The following is a 16,569-nucleotide window of genomic DNA, read 5'->3' as shown; positions in this document are numbered from 1 at the left end:
CAGTTGCTGGGCTGTCGAGACCTTTGGCTGTGCCTAACTCAGTAAGCATCATCACTTCACAGGCTGCAGCCTTCGCAAGCCAAAAGTAACTCTAATTAATACAAACTGAAAGCAAGTACATGTAGTAGGCTAGTTCCAGTAAGAAATAAGGAGCTAGGCATGTGATGGTGTCATGTTAGGCAGGTAGTTGTGTGTACATGGCTGGTTCATCTCAGCCTAGCTGGGATAACAAAGGAACAAGCCCACTCCTTTTAAGGGGATTTCATGTATGTGTCCTAACCTTGTGTTTTGGTAAATCTCACCTTCTTGCTTACAGGTAGGTCACAATGTATTTAACCGATTGGGTTTCAAAAACTCTGCACAAGTAAAGTTATTACAAGTGAATTCCACAGGAAATGAGGCTTTACATATTGGATAATACCGTGAGCAGCAAAGCTTAGCATTTTAGTCAGGTTAACAAAAATCTAAAATACAAGCATACATTGAGTCAAACATGCTGTTCTTCTCTAGTCAACTGGGGGGAAGAAAGCTAAAAATGTTTATGGGCTAATACAAGTCATAGCACTTCTACTTCCTTTTGGTTCACACAGTTCAAAGATCAATGTCTGAACTGTTGCCTGCTATAGAATGAGATCAAATATAAAGTTCTAGCACCAAGAGCTCCAACGTTCCAGCCAAGGCAATGAACTACCAGGCAAAGCACATTAAATCTCTAGTTAATGCTGATTTTAATTTCTAACACATTAACCTTGTGAGGACCAGAGCTGGAACCATGGGAACTGTCATACTTTTCACCTTGCTCAGCTAGAGAGTAGATGAATGTTTTATGACCATTACTAGCCAGCCTTAATTAGCTAAAAATGAAGTGACTGACATTTAACTCACAGCCCAAGAGTACAGTTGTATAGCTGGTGCTGTCAGTTAAGTGATAACCAAAATGCTAACACCAGCAATAATGGATAAACCCGTCAATAAGTCACATCCAAGAACTTGCAGTTTTGTCTCCTAGTCCTCAGCAGAGAAATATATACAAACAGGTAGAGTGACTATAACAGACAGATGTTTAACAAGCTACTGTAGGGTTAAATGTCTTTCCTGCATATTGCTTTATGGCGACAGATTTAAATGCAGTAGTTACACACACGAGTTCCAGATCAGAAGAAAAAGCGCTGCAAGAATGAATTTGCAGTAGGCTCATCAGCTTCCATCGGTAAAAGCCTCTCTGGGTGTAAAGACGAGCTGAGTTGAGTCTCACTGTATCTGAGAGATTGCTAGTTCTGTCAGTAGCATCAGCACTCCGATCAGGTATTGGCTTTGTAGAAACTGTGAAGAAAAAGAAAATAAGGGGTCATTTTCATACCTTTAAATAATTAAAGGTATGAATGCAGTCAGATTTATAGTTGTCTGCAAAATATTCTCTTTTTTAAATACAATTTTGATCCAGGATATGGAGCAGAAACACTCCTGTGCCTCCATGCTGCTCCTATTGGAGCCCTCTGACTCCTAGTAGGAAGCTATTAGTAATGAAAGTTGCCGGTTTCTTTTTAAGAGAAAGGCATTTCTAGAATGTACAGCTATTCTACTTGTCTGGTATCAGGACAGCATGCTGCGTTAGCATAAAACTCACTTTTATGACCCCATCACAGTGCGCTGAGGCAATTCCCGTAGAAACTTTCACCAGCTTTGTAGCTGACAAGTGGATCTTAAAGTGTCTGTGGAAGTGGGAATAAAGGCATTCCATAAAGACATCCACCTCTTCCTGAGTGATCTCTCCTGGAGTTTTTTGGACTGTGTCCCACAGAGCTTTTGCATCCTCGGGGTGAATGGCGTATGAAATATCCAGAGGCTGAGGCAGCTGAGGAACAGAGAAAAGGAGTTCGATGGCAGCTGCGTTTTTGTCCACTTTGCATCCAGTCCACATAGCTACCATCCAAGTGAGATTGAGAGGGCTGATGGCTAAACGACGGAAACAGCAGTCAAAAGTCTTCTGGAACCAACTTCCAACAATGGCTGTGTAACTCTCCGCCCCGTTAACAAGGAACAAAGGTAAACAAGTGAAGTTGGCTGGCAAATTCTCTGAAATATCATCTCCAGCCACACAGCAGAACCATCCCGACCATATCAGCTTCTCTTCTGAGTTTCTTGGGGAAGCTGATGTTCTCAAGGAAAGCTGGGGTGGAGAAAAGAATCACAATTAAGGTTGGAGAAGGTTACTATGATCATCCAGTCCAACCATCACCCTATCCCTGCCATGCCCGCTGACCACATCCTACAGTGCCATATCCCTACAGTTCTTGAACACCCACAGGGACATTGACTCCACCACCTCCCTGGGCAGCCCAATACCCAAACAGCACCTCCCCTTGCACAACCTGAGGCCATTCCCTCTCATCTTATCACTGTTACCAGGAGCACAGGCTGACCCCTCCTCACCACAGCCTCCTTTCAGGCTGTTATACAGAGCGATGATCCCATTCCCTCAGCTGCTCCCCATCAGGGCCTTCTCTTTAAAGTTTATTCAGTTCGCTTGCGGTCCTGCTGTGCCCATAGCTATGGATAGCACCCCCATGGCCCCCACCTGCACGAGCACAGCGGCGGGGTCCTGCTCGCTGCCCCTCAGCTCGGGCAGGCTGGACATGGCCACCCTGACACCCAGCTCGCCATCCACATCCACCGCCAGCCCCTTCTGCTTCTCGGCGGCAACGAAAACACTCAGCATGCGGGCGTAGTCCTTCAGCTCGGCGTTGGAGAACTTGTACAGGGGGCTGACGCTGTACAGGGTCCACTGCTTGCGGAGGAGGAACGCCATCTTCTGCGGGTCCGCGTCCGCCTACAAACGAAGGACAAGCATCCATAGCATCGCCTCCTCCCTCAGGGCTCAGCGGCCTCCGAGGGACGGCCCTACCTGGAAGCACGGCGGCAGCAGGCGGCTGCCGGGGCTCAGCCCGTAGTTGCGGCCGAACAGCGGCCCCCGGGACAGATGCCCGGTTCCAGACAGCCCCCCACTGCTGGGCAGCGTCCGCATCGCGCCCTCCATCTCTAGAGCGGAGCCCGCCGGCCGCCCGCCCGCCATTTGAACGGACATCCCGTCAGTCCCCGCGGCGCCCCGCCCTGGCCGCCATCTTGTGGGCGGTGCGTGGTGGCTGCGGGCCCTCAAAGGCTCCTCAGTGGGTGCTGGATCAGTAATGGCTGTTTTTAATGTCTTGCATTTCGTACGTAGGGCTTTACCTCGCTTGGGTACCGAATGGGCTCGGCTGAGCAGCGGCTGGGTGCCCCGGGCTCCAGGTGAGCAGCATCTTCAGCAGAGTTTATGAGATAAGGGGAAGCGGCCTCAGGTTCCTTGCAATAATAAGAGCAGTGAGGCACTGACAGGGGCCGCCCCATCCCTACAGCCAGCCAGAGTTTCTTTGTTTTATTGATTCTAGATGTTAATAGCTTTGTTGCTCGGACCAACACCTGTGGAGAGCTGCGTGCTGCTCATGTGGGCCAGGAGGTCACGTTGTGTGGATGGATTCAGTACCAAAGGTAAACTCAGACCACTGTGACAACAGAGCTGCTTCATTGGCACATCCAGCATACACTGTAGGCCTGCATTCATACACTTCTGCATGCTTTGTTACCTTTTACATCTTGTGTCCCCTTCTAATGTGTGGCTAAGCAGCTGGAAACCATGCCACAGCAATATTTAACATTCCAGAGTTTGCTATGAATATTAATCCCCCCCCCATAAGGAGCTAAATATAGTTACTCTCTTCATATTTAGTAGTAAGTAAGTAAGTAGCTATTGCAGTTAGCAGTATTAATAATTACAGAAGCTGCCTCTATTGCAGCCAAGATTGATGTTTGTAATGCTTGGTCTAGGAGTGTGCATTGCTCATATGTGGCTTAACGTTCAAGTTAAGATACTGCATCTTCTGGTTATTTGCACGTTGTTTGTGACTGGGTAAAGTCTGAATCAGATTGTTCAGGTCAGGTTCAGATGTGTGTACTTGTGAAGTGCTTTAGGTTATTAGTAACAAGATATAGACAATAACTTGCTGCCATGTGCATTGATTTAAAAAGCAGAAGATGACTGGATTTTAGCAAAACTATTCCCTTTTATGTTTTCTATTTTGTGGATTCAGACAAGGCCTGTTCCTGGTTTTGAGGGATTTCCAGGGCCTCACCCAGATCATCATTCCACAAGATGAAGTAAGTGCTACCTAAACATCAGCTTGTGTCCAGCAGATATTGAGGGCAGAGCAAGGTCCTTAACCAAAGAGCCCTGCTGTGATGCTGCAGCAGGATTGCTGGTACTGTTTCCTCTGGTTTTGTGAGCACTGGTCCTAGATTCAAATGGACCATTTAGAAACAAGGCATGGTGCTATTTGAGTTTTTGAGATACATCGGCATCTCCTTGCAGGCACATTCTCATGTGAGGAAGCTCCTGTCCAATGCCCCAGTGGAGTCTGTTGTGCGAGTGACCGGCATCGTGTCTTCTCGACCCCCAGGGCAGGAGAATCTGGTGAGGATGCTGAGGTCTCTCAAGGTTTTTAATTCCTGTAGGAGAAGAGCACTGGGCAGTGGGGTTATGTGTGTCATAGCTTTGCCACAGGCAGTTTTGTTCTGAGAACTGGTGTTCAGAACTGGAAATTCTAGGAAGTTCCTCCCAAGTTGCCTTTTTGGACATTTATTGAAGGCTAACATACTCTAAAATTCACTCTGATTTCACTGAATCTAATGCAACTGGTGTTTTGTCCAAGTGCATGTGCCCTGTCGGGATCTGTGTTGGACTGCACCTCTGCGCTCAGCATGTCATTGGAGCAGAAAGTAAAGGGGAAGCAGAGTTATTTCTTGTAGAGATGGATATGCTGCTAGAAGAGAATGCAGTTTTGAGTGAGCTGGCTTGTATTTTTTTTTCTGTGCAGGAGGGGAATCTAGGAGAGATCTGTGCTTGAGAGAAGTTCTGAGTTACACTGTGTTAACAGGTAGAGAGGCACATGATATAGATTGGGTTTGGTTTGTTTCCACTGATGGTCTTTGAAATACTTTTGCCCAACTCTCAGTTTTGAATCTGTTTTTTTCCTTGCTTTTTTTTTCTGCAGAAAATGCCAACAGGGGACATTGAAGTCAAGGCAGAGACTGCAGAGGTTCTCAACTTTTGCAAGAAGCTGCCCTTTGAAATCAAGGATTTCATCAAGGTGCCTGCATTCATCCCTTATACCAAGACAGTGGATTTTCAGTAGATCAGCAATTTGCTCAGGGTGATGGCAAAACGTCTATGAGAGCTTCATCTGAGCCGTGCTTTAGAAGAAGGGTGTGTGTATTGTTAGTGGTGAGGTGGCACTTCTAATTGGGCTTATGCAGAAAACAAGGCTTGAACGTTTCCAGTGCAGAGCATTTGAAAATGCCACACTAAGAACAGATGGTAAAGGGAAAAGTGGAAGAAATTCAGGCTATGGCAGCTTTTGAGTGCGAAAGTGAACCTGCCAACACAATGCTGTGTTTTAAGGCAAGTGTGCTTAGTCTTATCTGGGTGAGTAGCTAGTTGGATTTTCTTCTGTAAATACCCAGTCTGATAAAAGGTTATTCTTAGTGTTGTCTCTGTGGTGTATGGGAGGCATTGCTGTTAAGTTCTCTGTGCCACTGTGTGACTGATACATAGGTGTAAGAACTGGGAGAATTATGTGCTGTCCCTTCCTTGTTACATCTCCTGGGCAATTCCCACCATCTGCAGTAGCTTAATTTTCCTGTCTGTGATAAGAGTGTATCACAATTTGGTTGTTCCTTTAGATATTCCTCTAGATATCTAAAGATATCCTTGAGGTATGTTTCTCTGCTTAAAACGTTCTGGGGATCACTACAGTCTGTTACAGCAGAGCCATAATTTAGAGGGCTGAAATTGTGATTTACTGAGGCAACTCTTAGTGCAGAACGAATATGTCTTTTTTTCCTTCCAAAAAACCCCACAAAAACCAATGTCCTTGCATTGGAGACTCTCAGTGGCTACTGTTTCTCCATGCAGGCTGTGGGATATGCGTGGGTCGTGGCAACAGGGCAGTGTCGTTTTTCAGCTTTCCCCCTTTTGTCCTATGGCTTTATTGGATGTGCAGTTTGAGTTCTGTTTCTTTTTTGCCAGAAATCAGAGGCCTTGCGCATGCAGTATCGCTACTTGGACCTGCGCAGCTCCCAGTTACAGTACAACCTGAGGCTGAGATCCCAGGTGGTGATGAGGATGCGAGAGTACCTGTGTAACCACCATGGTAAGCCAAGTGCTTGAAGAACAGTGTATAGCAAACAGCGCTGTGGAGTTTTTCTGCTCTTTCCTATTGCTAGGAGAGAGTACCAAACAACTTTAAACTCCAGGCTGTTCTCACTTGGGAAGGACGCACTGCTTGTAGTGGGAGACTTAGAATTAATGACTTCTTTGCCAATCAGTTCTGTCTTCCAACAGTTCTGACAGAGCTCAGCCTTTAAAACTCAGCGTGTAAGTTATTCTTAGAAACAGCAAAGTCTGGAGATTTGGAGAGGCTGCATGGGGTGTTCGATTACCTCTTGAGCTGACTAACAAACCCTTCTCTAGCCTACTTTGTGTCATACTAGTTGTTGTCCCTGCTGTCAGCATATTCTGTCTTTGTTCCTCAGGGTTTGTGGATGTAGAAACTCCAACGCTCTTTAAGAGAACCCCGGGGGTATGTATTCTATCAGTAATGCGTTTTAGCCTCCTGCAATGGCATAGGCAGGTTGAATTATAGTCACTTGCCACTCAACCTTCATTGCTTCCCCTCACTAACAGCTTGTATGTCAGTCCCTGATACAATGCATTGATCCTTGTAATAGTAGAGGGACTGGAAGGACAGTAGTTTCATCAGAAATAGAACATTATGATAGGAAAACAGGTCCTTTCCTCTTGCACTTCACAGTTGTGCTGTTAGCCTAGAGTTTCTAGAGCTAATTGTGTAAAGTAGCTTTGTTTAGGGCTCTGTTAAGTGCCCACCAGGTCTCTCCACTTGCTCATTTCCAAGCACTACTTATAGGCTGGTCATACAACTGTGTGGGTCACTTGAGGAAGCACTGGAGTGACCTGTCTTCCATTTAGCTCTGCTGCTGGAGGCAGGAAGGCAGGAACAAGAAAAAGATGGCTTTTCAGAGCTTATTAGCTCACTGATGGAGTAAACCTATAGTAGAGGGAAAGGCTGCAGTATGACTTCATGCTATCAAACAACAAATGATCTGTGGAAGGAAGCATGATGTAGAGTGCTTTCATTGAAGCATTTGTGTTGATGCCTGCATGGACCTGTGGTAGAAAATGGTTTATCACTCTAGGTCAGGTATTTAGATGAAAGGTTCGCTAACCTTTTCTTTCAAGTTTTGTTTTGAAAGGAGAAATGGGGATGAAAAGTGGCCTAAGGCCACTGGTGTGCTGGGTGTACTCAAGTTGGCTTTCTCTCAGCTGGGAAGAGGCCACTTAATTGCTGAACTTCTTTCTCATGCCAGGGGGCAAAAGAATTCCTTGTGCCCTCCAGGGAAGTGGGCAAGTTCTACTCTCTGCCTCAGAGTCCTCAGCAATTCAAGCAGCTCCTGATGATTGGAGGCTTGGACAGGTAAGAGTTACTTGGACTGCCATTCTCTGTATGCACTGTCCAGCATTTGCTTGCTTTGATGTGTGATGTTTTAGAGACTTCTCCGGGAACTTAGTGCCAAGAGTTCTGTTTCAAAGAGGTGTCCTTAAATACTTGTAATTTCTTGCTAAGCCATTCTCATTAGCAATAAGACTTCCCAGTAAGAGCAAATTAACCCTTTTTTGATAGTTAAAATCTTTGCTGTTTGAAATGGAAAACTGATCTTAAGCACAAATGTAGGAATAAGCTTTGCATAGACAGTCTGCCCGAAGGACAGAAAATCTATCAGCACAGCTCAGCTGGTAACCTCCACATACATCAGGAGGGTATGGCTGGAGATGGGAACAGGTACGGTGCTTCCAATCAAGATTCCATGCATTTAAGGGAATAGCAGCAATCAGGACTGTGATTATCCACTACATAGGGAGCAAAACAATCTTTTTAATGATTTGTTCTGTAGCCATAATTTAAGTTAAGATACCTTTAATTGTTATCTAAGTGTGAGTACTCTTGCAGATACTTCCAGGTTGCTCGCTGCTACCGTGATGAAGGCTCACGGCCTGACAGGCAGCCAGAATTCACTCAGGTAACCAGTTTGCACTACCTTTCACCCTCCCCTTCAGCCAAACAGCTTATGGATGTTTTATCTTAAGGAGGCTTATTATCTGTTGGTCCTCATCCTCCCTCAGGGGTGTGGGATGTTGTTTTCTGTGTGTTTTGCAGCCACAGTCCCTTGCAATCAGTGTGGGATGTGAACAAAGTTGTAACTGTCCTTGGTTGTCTTCAGTCCCAGGTGCTGATGAGTAGATGTGGGAATTGTGTTCCAGCAGTGGTGGTGCTTGATGATGCATTTCTGCTTTTGTCCTGCAGAGCTGGGTGTCACTTGCATCAGCCTTGACACCCAAGCAGAGTTAGCTGGGTCCATTCAAGGTTTCTCTGTTCGTCCTTGTCATCATTACCTCATTTAGTACTCTGAAGAGATCACTGCCTGAGTCATCAAGCTGTAGGGAGGTCATAAACACACCCTCAGTCATATGTAGTCAAACTATGACTTAATATCATATATTGTTTCTTTTTATGCTGACTTAATAGTCTGAGAGTTTCTGCAAGTAGAAGTGCAGAGGCAAAAACTGTAGCTAGTGTGGAATCTCCCTCTTGTTTTCTGTTTTCAGATTGATATAGAGATGTCATTTGTAGATCAAGCTGGGATCCAGAGGTTGATAGAGGGCCTCCTGCAATACTCCTGGCCTGCAGAAAGAGGCCCCATTACGACTCCTTTCCCTTCCATGACATATGAGGAGGCGCTGGCTGACTATGGGACTGATAAGCCGGACACTCGCTTTGGGATGAAGGTGTGGGTTTGCCTGCTAGAAACTTACAGTTTTTCTTTTTCTTTCTGGTAGTGTTTTAAAAATAATCTTTGATTAAATCATGTGTACATGGTTAGCTGGGATTCTCAATCCTGTAATATACCCAAGGAGTACTGGGTTTTCCAGGCTCTCTTATATGTTTGTCTCTATAGCCCTCTGTCTTCTGATGGTTACTCAAGCTTGGCCCCACTTATTTCTTTCTGTGAACCTTTTGATTTCTCTGAGCAAAGAAATGGTGTCCCAAAGTATGGCTTTTGAAGGCAATAAGACACAGGAGTGTGATTTATTTATTTATTTGCTTCATACTTTTACCACAACAGCTTTTTCCTGTGCTCCCTTCTTGCTTAGATAGTGGATATCAGTGATATTTTACGAAGATTGGACGTTGGGTTTGTGCAGAATGTGCTCAGTTACCCCCGCGGCACTGCCAAGGCTATTTGTATCCCTCAGGGAGTGGTAAGTGATGCTTTTACATGCTGCGTACGCTTATGAAATAAAATACCAACTTGAATTCTTGTTGTTGGTGTGGAAATGTTCCCTGCTATGATTGGGGGAGCGGTGTCCTTCAGGGAGCTTGGGGTTGCTTGTGATTGACGTCAGGTTGGGCAGAGCGTTGTTACAGTTGGGAAATGGAAACGATCAGGCGATGGGAAGAATATATTGTCCTCATGAAGGCCAGGAAGAGAACAGAGCTACAAGGTTCCCTGGGGATGGGGAGCCTCTTGGGGCTTTGATTTGCTTTTGTCAAGGATGGCATCTGAATAGTAAATTGTGCCCTCAGGGGAGGGATGGAAATAGAACCAGGTATAGCACAGCGCTGTTCTGCACTGATAGGAGAAAGGTCAGCTAGTTTGTATGCCCGCCTCATGATTGCTTTTGTTGTGTTTCTGGGTTCTGTTCATGTAAGGAGAATAACACAAATCAAATCTACAACTGACAGTAGATGGAGAATTATTTTTGGCATATCTTAATGGGGAAGCAGATTTAACTCTGGCTGTGGATGTCTCTGCAGCACAGGCGGTAAGGGGAAAGAAGCGTATTCTCTGAACAATTGTATCAAGGGAATAGAATAACATGAATCTGCATGGTTTGTTTTTAAACTGGAACAGGCTTCCCAGGGCAGTGCTCATGGCACAAAGAGCACAAGAAGCATTTAAACAATGCTGTCAAACACAGGGTTTGAGATTTGGGTGGTCTTTTATAGAGCTGGGAGTTGGATTCAGTAGTCTTTGTGGGTCTTGGTAATCTTTATGGGTCCTTCCTGATTCTATGAGTAGGAATTCAGTTTAGGAGCCCTTCAGTTTTGGCAAAAAACGCAAGTTACTGTCTTCCCACCAGAGGGCACTAAAGATGTGCATTTGCAAAACAAAAGGGGAGTCTCAAGCCTCTTCACCTTTAAAATATCTTCCAAAAGATCAGGAACACCTACTGCATTCCTTTGCATGTGAGGGTGAGCCTGGTTGGTTCTGTTATTCCTCCACACTGAGCTATGCTTTAACCATCATCTGTGTAGTGTTTAAAAACTTGTTCCTGCTCTAGGAAACAGTAGATTTGAATTCTGGAAGGGGCTGTCTGTAGATCTTGGAGCTCTGATGTCTTGTTTTGCTCTTTCCTCAGAGATATCTTAAAAATAAAGACTTGGAATCCTTAAAGGAGGCTGCGAAATCCCAGTTCAACCAGGTGAGACAGCAGCACTGCTGGGATGTTGGAAGTGGTGAATGGTAAACTGTATAAAGGCACTTGTAGATAGATGAGGGTAGGGGAGAATTTTTAAATAATAATAAAAAGTCTTTACAAAGAACCTCATTATAAAACGAGTTGATGACAAGAGGGGGCAGCACTGACACGAACATATTCTTTTTACTGATCTTGCAATAGGAAATCATGGATGTTATCTGCAGGCCCGATGGGAGCTTGAAGTCTTTGCTCACCAAGTTTCTTGGTGAAAAGCAGCAGTCGGAGTTCATCCGAGCGCTGAACATGCAGGTGGATGATGTGGTGCTGCTGGCAGCTGGAGACCACAAGCGAGTGGTAGGAAGCATTTCTGGGTTTCTGTGAGTGGAATGTTGCTGTTGGCTTTGAAGTTACCTGTCCTTATTCTAATACCTTTGATCACAAAAATAGATTGTAGAATGGCCTGGGTTGAAAAGCATCACAATGACCATCCAGTTCCAACCCCCTGCTATGTGCAGGGTCACCAGCCAGCAGACCAGGCTGCCCAGAGCCACATCCAGCCTGGCCTTGAATGCCTGCAGGGATGGGGCATGCACAGCTGACTTGGGCAACATGTTCCAGTGTGACACCACCCTCTGTGTGAAGACTTCCTCCTAATATCTAACCTAAATCTCCCCTGTCTCAGTTTAAAACTATTCCCTCCTGTCCTATCACCCTTGTAAGCAGTCATTCCCCCTCCTGTTTGTATGCTCCCTTCAAATATTAGAAGGCCACAATGAGGCCTTCTCTTCTGATTTCTTGTTTATTTGCATCTGAAGCTACATCAGTAACAAGTAATTCATGAAGTGTACCTATTGCTTTTCTCTCCCAGTTATATTCTGGGAAGAGTTTGTAACCAAGATGAAGGCTAGAATATGAAGCAGGAGCAAGTTGGCACCACTTCTCACCTCAACTTCTTAAAGCACTAAACATAGACTAGGAAACAAGGACCCCTAGGTAGCTGTCTCCCTTAAGCAGGTGGTAAGAATGAAACGTGGCTGCTATTAGCAGAGGTGTAGGAGATTCTGTCCCTGACTCTCTAGATTCTTGCTAGTCGCTATTGCCTTCCAGGCATTCATTTGTGTAAGGTATCATGTTCTGCATGATCACTAAAACTGCCATTTCTTTCTGTGCCTTCATTTCTCTGTCTTCAAAGTGAGGATATTACATATGTGTCCCTGTTAATCCATGCTTATGTAGAACCTGAGGTCAGTCTAGGAGTTCTGTGAGGATGGAATGTGGAAGAAAACTTATCTAGCTTTCTTACTGAGCCTTTTTTTTTCCTCCTCAAATGCTGGGGCTGCTGCTGCCTTGGCAGAAAGGTGATATTTTTTAGGAGACAAGGCAAGAATGTTTTTACTGCAACAGCATAGTACAGCTAATATTGTTGTATATGATGCTGCTGTTACAAAAACTCTTTCCCTGGATGGTATACGAGCAACCTCCCTGGTAGTAAAATCGCCCCTTCTCATGAACTCCTTTCTTTTCTGCAGTGCTCTGCATTAGGAAGCCTACGACTGGAGTGTGCTGACCTCCTGGAGGCAGCTGGAATGGTACTGCGGGATCCTGCAGCTCTTCACTTCCTCTGGGTGGTGGATTTCCCACTTTTCCTCCCCAAGGAAGAGAATCCCTCTGAACTGGAGTCTGCGCATCACCCCTTCACTGCTCCTCATCCTTTAGATACTGACCTCCTCTATTCTGACCCCACAAAGGTAATTAACTTCATGCCTGCTGTGTTGGCCCTCTTTACGGCTGTGTGTTGTGGAAAACTAGGTACCTATCTGTTTGAAAAGTACAACTTTGAGATTACTGTGAATAACAACCAGCATCCAGGTGCCCCTCTGACAAAACGGGCTTGTTGTTGCTTAAGGTGAGAGATCTTATATTCTGACCCATACCACATTGCTTCGAGTTTTGATCAAATTTGGAAAAGAACATGCATTGTTCCAGTTGCTGTTAAGCTACATGCCACCCTGAGGTGACATCACCTCTGTCAGCAGCAGACCATGCATCTGTGAGGACTGATATTTGAGCTGGAACTTTTTCTATGCTTAGGCTTGGGATCAAGTCACAGCATGGAGCCTGAATTCTGGATGGCTGCAAATAGCTGTTAAAATGGCAATGAAAAAGCCGCAGAAGAGATGTGCCCATGTGATTTCTTTTGTATTTTTGCTGGAGCTGGAACCAGGAGAGGAATGTTGGCAAGACTTGGAAGTCTGCCTTGCTCTGTGTCTACTAATAGGACTTGATAAAAAATGAAAACTCTCAATCATTTCCTTTCTCTTTGGTTATGTTGTGATCTAAATGTTTGTTATCCTGAAGTCTGGAATCTGTTATCTGTTACCCCGCCAGAGGAATCCAGTGGAAAACTTTATCCTCAGCATTTGGACCCTCTTTTGTGAATTACGAGGCTGCATCGTGTTGCACTATGTCACGTCTTCATTTGCAGCATCTTTGTATGTGTGCTTTGGTTGGCATTAAATGCCATTGGGTCCCAGCTTTCCTAAGGTGGTTGTTGATTTCTTTTCCCAGGTCCGCAGCCAGCACTACGACCTTGTGCTGAATGGCAATGAGATTGGAGGTGGCTCCATCAGAATTCATAATGCAGAACAACAGCGTTTTGTGCTGGAGAAAGTGCTGAAGGTAACGCATCCAGATGTCTCCTAACATCCTCTTAGAGCTTTAAATGACTACTCCATTTATGTATCTGCTCCAAATTCTGGATTAACATGAGTGTTCTCAGATAAGCAGCTCCTACATATGGTTGACTTCATTCTTACCTTCTTATGCTGCTAATAGGAAGAGCATTGTTTGTTCAGTAACATTTCTTATGCAACTTTGCAGGAGGACTCAGAGGTGCTTTCCCATCTGCTTGAGGCTTTGGAATTTGGAGCTCCCCCTCATGGAGGAATTGCTTTAGGTGAGTGCTTTGCAATTATCCAGAATGCTGGTGTCTTGTGGCTTTCTTTTGGTATATTAGATTTTGAGATTAAACCTCATCTGTTATCAAAAGCTCCATTTTCTGCTGACAGAGATGGCTGTTTTGGTGATGCTAAAATGCAGCAACCAACATACTTCCATCTCTGTGGCACTTTATGAAGGAAAACAGAGTTCCCACAACCAAGTGCAGAATGTTATGGTGTCCTTCCCTAGCATCTCCATGTGTTTTAGTCTGCAAGCACCAGATCACCTGTTGGTGTCTATTACCATGGTCCTTATCTACTGTTCTACAAACGGCATGTTAACATTGGGTCATCTTAATTCTCCTTCCTGTGCAGCCAGTACAGGATCTCTGTACTGCAACCCCAGAGGCATGGGATGGTACGGTACCACTTCATGCCCTGGGTTACTGCCACAATCTCAGCCTTTCCTTCAGAGTCACTTCCCTTCTGCCTTCTGTTTCATTCACTCATTCAGAGACTTAAACTGACAGTAAGTGAATGCTGTCCTATCTTTCTCAGCATGGGCATGATAGATACCTGTACATAACAGGGATAAATTACATCTCGGGAGTCAAAGGGAGTGTGAGGAGACAGCAGCACTGTCCTAGATTGGCTTAAGCTGCCATGGAATAGAATCTTGAGAAGTCATTACAGCACTGTGTACATTGCTCTTTCTGAATTCCTCCTGGTTGTTCTAGTCCTTCAGAACTGATTGACCAAGATCTTTGAGCAATCGAACAGAGCCCTGACAATGTTCCTGTTGCTCAGTGGCTCTGGCATTGTTATGCTGCTTGTGAAAAGGCACTGTCTCTGTCTTGCAGTCTCTGATATGTCACAGAATTTTTGGTGACATTGGAAGGCTTTATTGTGCTAGGCTCATCTGCTGTCTAGGCATGTCTATTTCTCTTTTTACTGGTTGAGAGTAGGTTTTTTTTTTTCCCCTTGTTTACTTCAGTTTTATTCTTTAAGTCTGGCAGTATTACCTACTTCCCACCTTTCTGATCTTCTGAATCAGACAAACTAACCCAGGACCATAACTCAAGGGATTCATCCTTTTGTTTTCTGCTTCTAGGACTTGACAGGCTCATCTCTCTCATCGTTGGCTCTCCAAGTATCCGAGATGTCATTGCTTTTCCTAAGTCATTCAAGGGACGGGACCTGATGGGCAATGCTCCAGACTATGTCACTCCAGAAGAATTAGAGCCTTATCACATCCACGTTTCGTGGCCTGCTGCAGAAACAGAAGCGAAGAAAAACTGACTTATAGCAAGTGATGTGAATTGAACTGTTAAAGCAGAGATGCTTCTGACTTCTAAATACTAAAATTCAGTTTGAAAAACATCAGCTGTTATGGGAGGACCGGAGGAGTACAACCCCACTGCAGTTTCAGAATAGAATTGGAAACAGATATGATAGTTCCCCTGATAGGAATTCACCTTTGGGTTGTCAATGGGAGGGAGAAAGAGAAAAGATAAATGCCTGTCATTTCAGCTTAGGATATTGAGACCGTTGCCTTTATGGTGTTTTATTGAAGCTAAGGTTATTTATTAATTTTCCACTGAACATGTAAACTCCCATTTAAAGGACGCAGTGTACCAGCTTCTCTGGAACAACAAGCCACTATTCCTGATAATCACTGAATCTCTGAGAACTGTTAGAGCCAGGGTAGTGCCATGCCGGGCAAAGAACCTAACAAAGCTTCAGTGCAGCCAGCAGCTTGTGTCATGTTGGAGGATACTTGATCATGTGGAATTTGCCATGGGGAGTTGTACTCAAGTGTTACAAGCAGGGAGAAGAGGAGGTGTGTTGTTTGCAGCAGTCGTCCTTGTAATATTCATCAGACAGGAGGTGATGTGTCTTTGGGGCCTGTGGTCCTGCCACTTTCAGAGCACCAGCTCTGAGGTTTTGCATCCTTTGTAAATAAAGTTTGTCACAACTTGGTTTTGTCAGAGCCTGGCTTTACTCTGAGCCTGGATCTGCACATCTTTGATTGGAAACAAGCTGGAAATATGAATTAGAACAAAATGTTATGTACCACCTTGTGATAAAATTCCCTTAACATTTAAGCAGTGATCAGATCAAGGCGATGTTATACTCAGATTGCTGCTTTAGAGGATGGTGAGTTTTGCTATTTACCTTTTTTCTTTTACTGGTAGTGAGGATAAATGGAAGTTAAACAGAATTTGCTGGAGAGTCATCTGTGTCTCTAAAATAGGGTTTATCAGGGGCTCCTTTGACGATGTGAAAGCATAAAAAAATCCAGTTCTTCAGAGAAGTTTTTCACTCCCCCAGACCATTATTTATAGGAAGCATAAACATAATGTGCTCAGCTTTAATTGTCAAGCAAGGGATATTGTATCTCTTGGTAAGAACTGCAAAGGCAAACGCTGTTTACATCTGAAGAGTCCCAGTTCTTTAAATTGGGATTATTATCAAGCATTCAAAGGATAACATGCTCTAAGAAGCTTAGGCAGAAATGTAACTCTGCCTGGAACGTTGAAAGTGCTTGTTAAAACGTGTGAGCAAGCTGTCTCCAAGGCATAACATCCATCTTTTATATGCAAGCTGTTTTGGTGTGATGTTGATTTTGCCTGCTGCTATATTAAGGGCTTGCTGCAGTTTGGAGTGTGCGATGTAGCTACGATTAGCTACAGTGGAAAAAAATGCACCCAAAAGTGTCATCTGAGCTGCTGCAGTTGTGCTATGATGAGGTCGGTGGAAAAGATGGACCCTGAATCTATGCAAACCATCTGTACTTGGGTTTGTGAATGAAGGCAGTTGACTAGCAGTCCTGTGATTGTTACTACAGAGAAGGCATCACTTGTTTAGGTTGTGTGCAGCACTGGCTTCTGGCTGCTGTAACCCAGAGCTGCTGGCTTTGCTGGGAATACAATGACCAGCACAGGTATTGCGTGAGGAGTATTCAAGGTACATGCTGCTATG

The 16,569-nt window shown here is 44.7% G+C and overlaps 2 protein-coding genes across 3 annotated transcripts; one reads left to right on the top strand and one right to left on the bottom strand.

Moving 5' to 3' along the window:
• Positions 1-310: 310 nt before the first annotated feature.
• CENPL (centromere protein L) lies at positions 311-3,112 on the bottom strand. Its single transcript, XM_015869712.2, has 4 exons — positions 2,906-3,112; positions 2,579-2,830; positions 1,628-2,170; positions 311-1,323 (listed from the first exon to the last, which is right to left on the bottom strand). The coding sequence occupies exons 1-4, from the start codon at positions 3,083-3,085 to the stop codon at positions 1,252-1,254; spliced, it is 1,047 nt and encodes a 348-aa protein (XP_015725198.1). The 5' UTR covers positions 3,086-3,112; the 3' UTR covers positions 311-1,251.
• Positions 3,113-3,157: 45 nt separating this feature from the next.
• DARS2 (aspartyl-tRNA synthetase 2, mitochondrial) lies at positions 3,158-15,808 on the top strand. 2 transcript variants are annotated; one of them, XM_015869704.2, is made up of 17 exons: positions 3,158-3,285; positions 3,426-3,525; positions 4,125-4,191; positions 4,403-4,504; positions 5,085-5,180; positions 6,119-6,242; positions 6,625-6,671; positions 7,477-7,583; positions 8,118-8,187; positions 8,774-8,953; positions 9,320-9,427; positions 10,589-10,651; positions 10,850-11,002; positions 12,178-12,396; positions 13,217-13,327; positions 13,529-13,604; positions 14,699-15,567. In XM_015869704.2, exons 1-17 carry the CDS (start codon positions 3,186-3,188, stop codon positions 14,884-14,886), a joined length of 1,911 nt encoding a protein of 636 aa, XP_015725190.1. In that variant the 5' UTR covers positions 3,158-3,185; the 3' UTR covers positions 14,887-15,567. The 2 variants fall into 2 exon arrangements, with proteins under 2 accessions (XP_015725190.1, XP_015725191.1); XM_015869705.2 differs by lacking the exons at positions 3,158-3,285; positions 3,426-3,525; positions 4,125-4,191 and adding an exon at positions 4,908-4,967 and having other exon boundaries at positions 14,699-15,808.
• Positions 15,809-16,569: the final 761 nt, after the last annotated feature.

Source organism: Coturnix japonica, chromosome 8 (assembly GCF_001577835.2).
Source record: "Coturnix japonica isolate 7356 chromosome 8, Coturnix japonica 2.1, whole genome shotgun sequence".
NCBI classification, from domain to species: domain Eukaryota; kingdom Metazoa; phylum Chordata; class Aves; order Galliformes; family Phasianidae; genus Coturnix; species Coturnix japonica.
This window is presented reverse-complemented; position numbering and strand designations above follow the sequence as displayed.